General features: G+C 45.4%; 2 protein-coding genes across 2 annotated transcripts in view; one reads left to right on the top strand and one right to left on the bottom strand.

The window, feature by feature from the left end:
- LOC138615006 (sodium channel regulatory subunit beta-1-like) overlaps nucleotides 1–7,261 on the top strand; it is a 14,260-nt gene extending 6,999 nt beyond the window's left edge. The window contains exons 2-6 of the mRNA XM_069688648.1: nucleotides 559–725; nucleotides 2,733–2,970; nucleotides 4,985–5,126; nucleotides 5,273–5,344; nucleotides 5,526–7,261. Of these exons, the coding sequence (XP_069544749.1) occupies nucleotides 559–725; nucleotides 2,733–2,970; nucleotides 4,985–5,126; nucleotides 5,273–5,339 (614 nt within the window). The 3' untranslated portion in view covers nucleotides 5,340–5,344; nucleotides 5,526–7,261. The remainder of the gene's footprint in view (nucleotides 1–558; nucleotides 726–2,732; nucleotides 2,971–4,984; nucleotides 5,127–5,272; nucleotides 5,345–5,525) is intronic.
- An 886-nt stretch (nucleotides 7,262–8,147) lies between these two features.
- gramd1a (GRAM domain containing 1A) overlaps nucleotides 8,148–10,000 on the bottom strand; it is a gene marked incomplete at its 5' end in the record, with an annotated part of 13,622 nt that continues 11,769 nt past the window's right edge. Inside the window, 3 exon segments of the mRNA XM_069688649.1 lie at nucleotides 8,148–9,327; nucleotides 9,422–9,542; nucleotides 9,984–10,000. The exon segment at nucleotides 9,984–10,000 is cut by the window's right edge and continues 91 nt beyond it. Coding sequence (XP_069544750.1) covers nucleotides 9,226–9,327; nucleotides 9,422–9,542; nucleotides 9,984–10,000 — 240 coding nt within the window.

Here is a 10,000-nt window from a genome sequence, read left to right as displayed (position 1 = left end):
TCGCGGTGCAGTGAGACAGAAACATGTGGAGTTACAGGTGTGTAACTCGCAGCCGATGACGAGTATGTGTCACGATGATGATGATGATGATGATGTCATATATAGACTCGCGCTTCTATATATGAAGCGACTGACAGCAGAATGATGATGATGATGATGATGATGATGATGATGATGATGATGATGATGCAACGTCTTTATTTCCGCTCAGTTTCAAAAACATCCAAAAGTGTAAATTCATCCAAAAAAAACTAAAAAATGAATTTGAATCATCTGTGAACTGAAATGACGAGTGGAAATAAAATGCAAGAAAAAAATAAATAAAGAGTTTTGCCCGATAAAATATATAAATAAAAACATGAATAAGAACAGGCATGCAGAGAGCACGCAACACCAGAAAAGCTCCACAAGTTGTTTTCTGACGTACCGAGAGAGAAACACCAGAGCTCGTGTTCGGTCACGGGTACATGAAAGGAGGGGCTCTGACCTCTGACCTCTGACCTGTGACCCCTCCCCACCCGTGACCCGCACTGACCTCTCCGTCCTCTCCGCCCGCAGCGCCGCCGGGCCGGGCCGCCTGCGTGGAGGTGGACTCGGACACGGAGGCCGTGGCCAACGAGCAGTTCAAGCTGGGCTGCATCTCCTGTAAGATGAGGGGGGAGGTTCCCGCCACCGCCGCCGTCAACTGGTACTTCAGGACCGCCCACGACACCGAGTTCTCACATGTGAGTCGCGACGCTTAGCTTAGCTTAGCACAAAGACTGGAAGCGGGGGGAAACGGCTAGCCTGGCGCTCTCCCTCCGAAGAATAAGAGATATTCAATGAATATATTACGTCCTGTTTGTTTATTCTGGAAATTTAAAAAAAAAAAAAATCAACTCTTTGTGGTTCCTTGGACCGACTGACGTGAAACTGCGAAGCACGTAACGCACCTGTCGGTTCCACCAGAGGGCGCCGTGTCAGCGTCGTGTTTCACCTTCACCTCAGCGTGAAAAGTTTCAGGTTTAGTCACCGAAACACCTGGTTCGGTTCGGTTCGGTTCGGTTTGGTTCGGTTCGGTTTGGTTCAGTTCGGTTCGGTTCGGTTCGGTTTCAGTTCGGTTCGGTTCGGTTTGGTTCGGTTCGGTTTGGTTCGGTTCGGTTTGGTTCAGTTCGGTTCGGTTCGGTTTGGTTCAGTTCGGTTCGGTTCGGTTCGGTTCGGTTTCAGTTCGGTTCGGTTCGGTTCGGTTCGGTTCGGTTTCAGTTTGGTTCAGTTCGGTTCGGTTCGGTTCAGTTCGGTTCGGTGTCAGTTCGGTTCGGTTCGGTTCGGTTCGGTTCGGTTCGGTTTCAGTTTGGTTCGGTTCGGTTCGGTTCGGTTCAGTTCGGTTCGGTGTCGGTTCAGTTCGGTTCGGTTCGGTTCGGTTCGGTTTCAGTTCGGTTCGGTTCAGTTCGGTTCGGTTCAGTTCGGTTCGGTTCGGTTTCAGTTCGGTTCGGTTCAGTTCGGTTCGGTTCGGTTCGGTTCGGTTTCGGTTCGGTTTCGGTTCCGGTTCGGTTCAGTTCAGTTCAGTTCGGGCTCAAGTTAGTCATTTTTTCGTAAGTAACGTCGACGGTCACACGGTAAATACGTAGCTCTGTTTTTTCGAGGACTCGTATGGCCTTCGAATGGAAGTCGTAATTACGACATCAAGTGGTTCAGTCACGAGAACACCGTTATGTTATTTAGCCCGCGTCAGGAAGAGAAACTCTACGTGACTAAAATTATATTATATTAGCTTTAACGTTCGGCGAAAATTGTACTTCTACAACCTCCGACATTTCTGTAAACATCAGTAACAAGTTCAAGTTCTGACATCATCAATACCAGCGAGTGCCACTAGAGGTCGGCTCCAAAAAGCCTCCGGCTCCATAGACTCCCATTCAACTTCTCTCATCAAATCCAAAGTGAATAAAATGTGTCCATCAGTTATCTCGGTGTTGTTAGCTAAAGTCACTCCTTCTTCTTAGTTTTCTGGAGGTCCATCTGAAAATAATCCCTCATTCATTAGAAAAGAAGATTCAAGAAGACCTGTTTTTGGGGGCGTGTCTGTTTGATTGACAGGCCTGTGGTGCAGTCAGGTTACAGCTATCGGTGGGCGGGGCATTACGTCCTCGGGTTCCCAATCAGATAAAGTCAGATCCACCGCTGGCTCCTCCCACCAGCTCGTCCAAATATGGTCACTTCCTGCTCCAAGGTAACAACGCGTCGAAGGCCAAAACGCCGAACTTCAGAACGACAGTTTCAAACCGACAGGTGTCGTCACAGTTGGTCACAGCTTGATTGGAGCTGCTTTAAAAGCCACGCCCACTCGTCGCCGGTCGGCCCCGCCTCCACTTCAGCGTTTCCAGACTGAAGCTGTGGGCGGAGACAGACGGACGGATATAAAAATAAAGTCTGATCAGTAACCGAGTCGCTGTGAACGCTGCCTGATTGAATCAGTGTGAGTCCACAGCAGCGTCTCGTGTCTTCTGGGAATCGTCCGCAAAGCAATTAAACCCGAGATGGAGCGAGCGGAGTGCTTTCACTTCACCTCCGGATCAGAGCGCCATTAAGCTGCTGATTCAGCAGGAAGCGAAGTGAGCTACGGTCGATGCAGAGCGGCGAGGTGGCGGCCGGACGTCTGTCTGCTTCCTTCAGGGGCGAGCGGAAAACATAAAACGTGAATATTCACCCTGACGGGGGGCGGGGGGCGCGGGGGGTCTCTGCTTGCGTTGCAGCTGTACAGCTACGAGGACCAAACGGGCGAAGTCGTCGACCCGCGGTTCTACGAGCGGCTGGAGTGGAGCGGCAGCAAGCAGACACGCGACCTGCAGGACGGATCCATCTACATCCGCAACGTCACCTACAACGACTCGGGGACGTACCTCTGCACCTTCAGCCGCCACCTCATGTACTCCAACTACGAGTTCCAGACCAACACCAGCAAGACCATCAAAATCCACGTGGTGCCGAAACGTGAGTTCTGACGGTGCGAGTATCCGATCACACGTGAGCTCGAGAGACGCCGGATGCTGACGTCAGCAGCGATAACTACAATTTAGGTTTTTATAGATAAATTTAGACCTTATTAATCCCACAGGGAGGACATTTAGTCGTCACAGCAGCATCGAAAAACTAAAAGCTGCACACAATATGACTTTTTTACAAATACGTATAAGAAATAAGAAAGATAAAAAAAAAAGATTATTTTAGAAAAACAAAAAGAGCAATGAATAAATACACACACAGACTGTATACACAAAAACAAATCAAATAAAAATAAATATATTTTGGACGATGAATGGAAAAAAGTGTCTCGGTGTTATATCACATGTAAAATGATATTTTTAACGTTAGCGTGTTTCTAACGGGTTCAACCGTCGCAGCATTTTTTACAACAACCGGAATGAAACACGTTTACCGTCGATTGCCGGTTACACGTACGACACATTTATTTTCTTACAAAAAAAATCCTCCCAGTTTTTCTGGATGTTTGTTAAATTTTTGAATTAATTAAAACAACATAATATATATATATATAACGTAATAGATCAACAGATGTGAGAACAAACAAACATAATCAATGACGCTCTCGTTGTTTGAAGATTTTTTTTCCACAAGAAAAAAACTAAACAAAAAAAAACAGCTTTTATTTTGAAGGAGCAGCGAAGGATTTAAACCCTTTTTCAGCGACGACAGCGCGTCGGGTTTTGATTTACGTGTGTCGAAATGTGACGGAAAAAAGACAAAGCTTTGAAAACAACAACAACAACAACCCGTAAACACTAAAAGACCACAATGGAAAGTTTCACTTGAATCTGTAACTGCGGCCGGTTTTAAAAGGACATTAACGCCGCGCTGCGCTGCAGACTGATGGTGTTTAATAATTCACGTCTTCCATCAGGAGACGAAGGAAGATCTGCGTCTCCATGAGTCAAACACTTTCTCCTCAAAGCATCCCAGAATGAACAAAAACAGATAAATGGAGTTGATTACAGACCACAGCTCGTAAATATCAGAGAAAAAAAAAATCTAAAAACCTCTCAGGAATATTTCAGCTGTGTTCGTTTATCTGCGTTTCGGTCGGGTTTTATTTTTTTAACAACCTCGTTTTCCAAAAAACAGTCGGGACGCTTTGTAAAATGTAAATAAAAACAGAATGCGATGATTTTCAAATCATATAAACACATTTAAAATAGACCACAGACGACATATCAAATGTTGAAACTGTGAAATTTAATTGTTTTGTTTTTTATTTTGATGGCAGCAACACGTTAAAAAAAAAAATGGTACAGGATCAACAAAAGACTGGAAAAGTTGTGTAATTAGGTTACCATGGAAACAGATCAGCATCATTGTTGGGTATTAAAAAAAAAGAGACCCCAGCTCATTTAAGACGGACCGAAGGGAAACCTGTCCTGTGGTCGGACGAATCACAATCTGAGATTCTTTAAAGAGGAGAGGGACCACCCAGCTCGTTATCAGCGCTCAGTTAAAAAGTTTACATCTGTGGCGATATGAAGGTGAATCACACGGCATTGGTAGCTTTTAGCAAATCATCGCATTCAGTTTTTTTTATTGACATTTAACACGCCGTCCCAAACTTTTTAGTTTTTTTAATCGTTGAGAGTTTGTGATATAACGAGATGGTGAAGATAAAACTGGTAAACAGTCATATATTTTCCCGAGAACAGAGCGAATATTTGACCACGTGAACGTCAAAGGTGACAACATGTTGCGTTTATCGAAGTTAAAATTGAAGCGAGCGTTTAAAGTAACGAGTTCTCGGATCAGCACGGCGTCCCTCAGGGTTCGGCGCTCGGTCCTCTGAACTTTCAGGACTTGGTTGTTTGTTTTTGCCGGTTTGCAGCAGAACGTAGACGTCGGACAGGTTTAAATGATGACGTGGGACACGACGGGAGGTCGTGAATCACGTCCTGTAAAAAAAGACGGTACGCGTCCCGGCTGACCGGCGCTCTGGTCTCCGCAGTCACCCGGGGAATGGCGTCCATCCTGTCCGAGGTGATGATGTACGTCTCCATCATCGGGCTGCAGGTGTGGCTGGTGGTCGAGATGATCTACTGCTACAGGAAGATCTCGGCGGCCGGAGAGGAAGCTCTGCGAGAGAGCGCGTGAGTAGTGAACATACGGCGTCTCCGTGGCGACGGGCCGTCGTCCCCGCAACCTGTTTCAATCTGCCGTCACGATACACAAACACTTCCTGTTTCCTGTCCGGTCCGATGACGTGCTGCCGTTTCTCTGCCTCTCCTCCCTGCAGGGCCGAGTATTTAGCGATAGCGTCGGAAAGTAAAGATAACTGTGCCGCTGTGCAGGAGGCGGAATAGAACCGGCAAGTCTGAACTTCACTTCTATTCACTTTCTTTTGCTTTTCTTTGTTAACCTCGTGTGTGTATTTTTAATTTATGTCCTCATCGTGTCTCAAAGGTTCCGGTTTCTGAAAATAATCCTTCATTCATGAGAAAAGAAGATTCAATTCATTTATCTGATTGTTTTACGTTTTCTCTCTGCAGGTCGAGGAAGAATTCAAGGCGGCTTCCTTGAAGGGTTTCACGTCCAGCTTCGTGCCTCCTCCTCCTCCTCTTCCTCCTCCTCCTCCTCCTCCTCCCCCGGACTCACAGGAGGGTGTTTTCTATATATATCTGTACACAGATTCATGTTGAGAATATTAGAGATCCGCATGCTTACAAGCTTTTTTTTTCTTTTGCGCCCGACGACGTGCTTCCATCTCGATTTTAAGTCTTTTTTTTGTCACCGTTCGTTTGCCGTGATGCGTTCACTGACCTGTTCTTTGTTCTTTTTTTCTCCTTTGCAGCTCCTCCAGGCTGTGGTACAAAAAAAACAGTGATAATTAAAAACTAAAACAACAAAAGAAGATTTGATAATATTAACGTTTAAATACAAGGAAGATAATGAACTCCCAAGGAAACACTGATACCTTTTAATTTTAGATTTTTTTCAGTAGAATCTACCTGAAAAATGACCTCAAAATTAAATGTAAAATAGGAATAAACTCTTAAACTCATTTGTGCAGAGCAACAACACGACAAATATGAAACGATGTTCGTCAAACTCTTTAATTTTGAGTCTTCAACGTCCATCGAACTCATCGACAGACGTCCCTCGTGTGGAGTTCGTCTCTGGAGGACGTTCGCAGCAGACGATGTCACGAAGACACGTTGGGAGACAAAAAGTTATTAGAGGAGGAACATTTTAACATTTTGACAACAAAGTGGAGAATTAAAGTCAAAATGTGGAGAAGGAAATGTGTTTGGAGCTTTTTGTGGCTCCTCAAGACGCCTTCAGGATCAAACGACCTGATCAGGTGTCTCAGTGAGTCTCGTGATACGACGCGTCCTTCTTGTACTGCGTGCGAGTGTTACCATGGTTACCCTTCGTCCTTTAAACATTCGACATTTTGACTTTTTTCTCAAAGTAGTAGTTCAACTTAATTCTCCACAGTTCAACGATAATCTGGACACTTTGACTTTATTCTCAACATTTCAACTTTTTTCTTGAAATAAAACCTTTTTTTTTACATTTAGCATTTAAAAAAAAAGAAGACACTTTTTCTCAAAATAGTCGACATTTTAACATTTTTCTCCTTTTTCTTAGCATCAGTCGTTCAACTTAAATCTGGATTTTTCTAAAGAAAGAAACCCTCCTCTTCCTCGTTTTATTCCTTTATTCCGCCTCTTCGAGGCGCTCAGATGAAGGAAGACTCAGTAGTTACAGTTCAGGTGTTTTTTATTTGTTTCACACTGGACAGCAGCAGACAACTTGTTTTTATCTCCAATTCTCTGCCATGTTTTTGTGTTTTCCTTCAACCTGAGAGCTCAAAAATCACCTGTAAAAAATAAATCAGATTTAATGCAGCTGCTGAACACGAGTTTCTCTGCTGGGTTAAACTCAGTGTGACGAGAGGAACACACACACACACACACACACACACACACACACACACACACACACACACGTGTTCCTCCCAGTGAACCCAGCAGTCAGAGCACTTCTCGCCACTGACCACTAGATGGCGGCCAAACGCTGCCTGCATGTTGTCTGACAGAGAAAAAGGCGGCAGAGCTTCTTCTTCTTCCTCTTCTTCTCCTCCATCAGCTGTTTTAGATGTGAAGTCTTTACACATCAGTTGAATTCAAGGTGAAACTTTACGCTGCAAATAATGGTTGATGTTGACGTTATAATGAATTACAATTTTGTTGGCTTGAAATGAATAAAAATGTAAATCATTCTCTGATCACTGAATTAAATCCTGAATCCTCAATAAACACAAGAAGACCTGCAGGTTGATGCTAAATTCTACAAAAAACAGAACATGATGGTGAAATCAGGTCGCGGCCTCGTGATGGTCAGCAGGGTTCCTACCGGTCCTGGAATATCCCGGAATATCCTGGAATATCCTGGAATATCCCGGAATATCCCGGAATATCCTGGAATATCCTGGAATATCCTGGAATATCCTGGAATATCCTGGAATATCCCGGAATATCCCGGAATATCCTGGAATATCCTGGAATATCCTGGAATATCCCGGAATATCCTGGAATATCCCGGAATATCCTGGAATATCCCGGAATATCCTGGAATATCCCGGAATATCCTGGAATATCCCGGAATATCCTGGAATATCCCGGAATATCCTGGAATATCCTGGAATATCATGGAATTACAAAACGTCTCTTCCAGACTTGGAAAATCAGGGAATTTGATCTTTTTTTGTGGGTCAGAGTTCTGGAATACCACATTCTGCACGTATTCCAACAGCATGGTTCTCTAGTAGAAGAGTCCGCTGATAAACTGGCCTCCTGCAGTCCAGACCTGTCAATCATTGAAAACATCTGGAGCATCAGGACATGAACAAAACAACAAAGGAGACCCTGAACTTTTTTTTTGCTGCAGTTTCTTCTGATTTATTCAGTAAATAAATATGTTGAAATACTTTAGTGAAAATCTGATTTTCTCGGACTCAAAAGTTGAAACCACTGATTGGATGGACCTTTTTCAATAAATGCAGATTGTTTCAAGGAAAATGGAAATATGATATGAAGCTGAATATTTAGAAAGTTGGTTTTTTTAGGAACAAAGAGATAAATGAGGATAAAGACAGCGAAGAGCCGTTTCATGTTGTAGAACTTTTCATTTGTCTCCATGTCGTTGTGTACAATCACATCTTTTTACAGACCGATCTCATCTCTGCTCCTCCCTCAATAAATATCCTCCCTCCCTCCGGGTAACGACAGGCGGCCGCGCACAGCGTGGCCGCGGGAGGACGAGCGATGAGACGACAACGCAGAGAAAAGGGGCGGGGCCAGCGACAAAAAACGTAAGGATAGAAAACGAAACAGTAAAAAGAGACGAGGGAGTGCAATTAATCTCACAAACACACGGAGAGAAAACAAACAAAAACGATCCTGCGAGATTCTTTTCCCTTTTTTTTTCTTTCTTCTTTTTCTGGGCCGACGAGAGTTCTGCTTGGTCCTTTTATTTTGAAAAGCCCGGCCCAGTCGGGACGTGGAAGCAGCTGACGGGAACGAAAACAAACCGAGCAAAAATGAAAGATGTAAAAAACCGTAACAGTGACTCCTGGTGAACACACACGTCTGGTCGGATGGTTCTTCATACACATCATCATCATCATCATTATTATTATTATTATATACTACTTTGTCTGACACGTTCAAAAATCACTAGAATAACTATTGTCATTATTGCTGAGCAGTAATCCTCTTGGTCCGCACCACAACAGCCAATCAGAGCACAGGATGGGCCACCGCGTGACATCATCAGAGCGGGGGCGGGGCTTCAGGGACTAGTCGGCGGCAGCGAATAAATTAGCGCCCCGACCGAACGGACCCGACGACACCGGGAGTGCGTCTGGTTTCATCTTCAGACGAATCGTTTCTATCTGAAGATGTTGAAATGTTTGTTTCCTCCTGACGAGGAAGAGGAGGAGGAGGAGGAGGAGGAGCTGCAGCCTGTGATAGTCTTGGAGTGGGGGGTGGTTCTGGTTCTGGTTCGGCCCACCTGTGGTCCGGTTCTCTCTCTATGTACACATTATTGCTGCCGAGTCCACGGACGTCGCCGTTTCAAGTCAGTCAGGCGAGGAGAGTTGTGGGTGATGTAGTCCCCCCCCCCCACCCGGTGTCAACTCTACCCGTCCAGCAGGGGGCGGCGCTCAGAGGAGGAGGCGGGGCTTCAGGGTTCAGTCAGGGACTCTGAGAGGGGGTCTGCAGACGGATCCTGCTGCACCTCCGGGACCACGATGCCGCGGTGGAGCTTCTCCAGAGACTGTTTCATCTGGGAGACACGAAGACAAGAGACATGAGATATGGAGGGGGGAGGACATGAGTCACAGGGGGGAGGACATGAGTCACGGGGGGGACAGACGTACCTGATCCAGCAGTGTGACGGACGACTGCAGGATCTGCTGCCACTTTCCGAGCTGAGCCTGATGGAACTGACGTTGTATCTGCAGGACCTGAGCCCACTCGGAGGCGGTCTGGGGCAGCGGGCTGGAGGGGGGGGGGGGGTGTAATGTAATATATATGTTAATATTTCTGAGAGTTGCTGTCGTTAGTTGCACTAACAATAAAGTAAAGAAACACTGATGTGTCCTAAAAAAAAGGTCCCGATAGAAAGACTTGATGAGACGCTGTACGTTACCATGGCGCCCAGCCAGTTAGCACGGTGCTAATGTTAGCTAGCAGCCTGAAAAGTTAAAAAAAATGTTGTGTGACTGCTGTACGTGAATTCAGGATTTCACCAATGTAGCTAAAAAACAGCTTAACTCAAGTTTATAAACAGCTAACGACGAGCTAACATCCAGCTAATGTAGCTAAAAACCATAATCAACACTCAAAGCTCTTTTTTGTTTTAGTTCCGCTCCGCCGACTCCCGGGGGACGTATTTAGCTGCTGCACGGCCGAGCTTCACGGACCTGGCGCTGCGGTTACCTGTCGGTGACGGAGTA

Source organism: Brachyistius frenatus, unplaced genomic scaffold (assembly GCF_029030835.1).
Source record: "Brachyistius frenatus isolate BFR_SWC_R1_liver_20210118 unplaced genomic scaffold, ASM2903083v1 Contig_656, whole genome shotgun sequence".
In the NCBI taxonomy this organism is placed as follows: domain Eukaryota; kingdom Metazoa; phylum Chordata; class Actinopteri; family Embiotocidae; genus Brachyistius; species Brachyistius frenatus.
The sequence above is the reverse complement of the archived record's forward strand: the minus strand, read 5'-3'. Positions and strand labels throughout refer to the sequence as shown.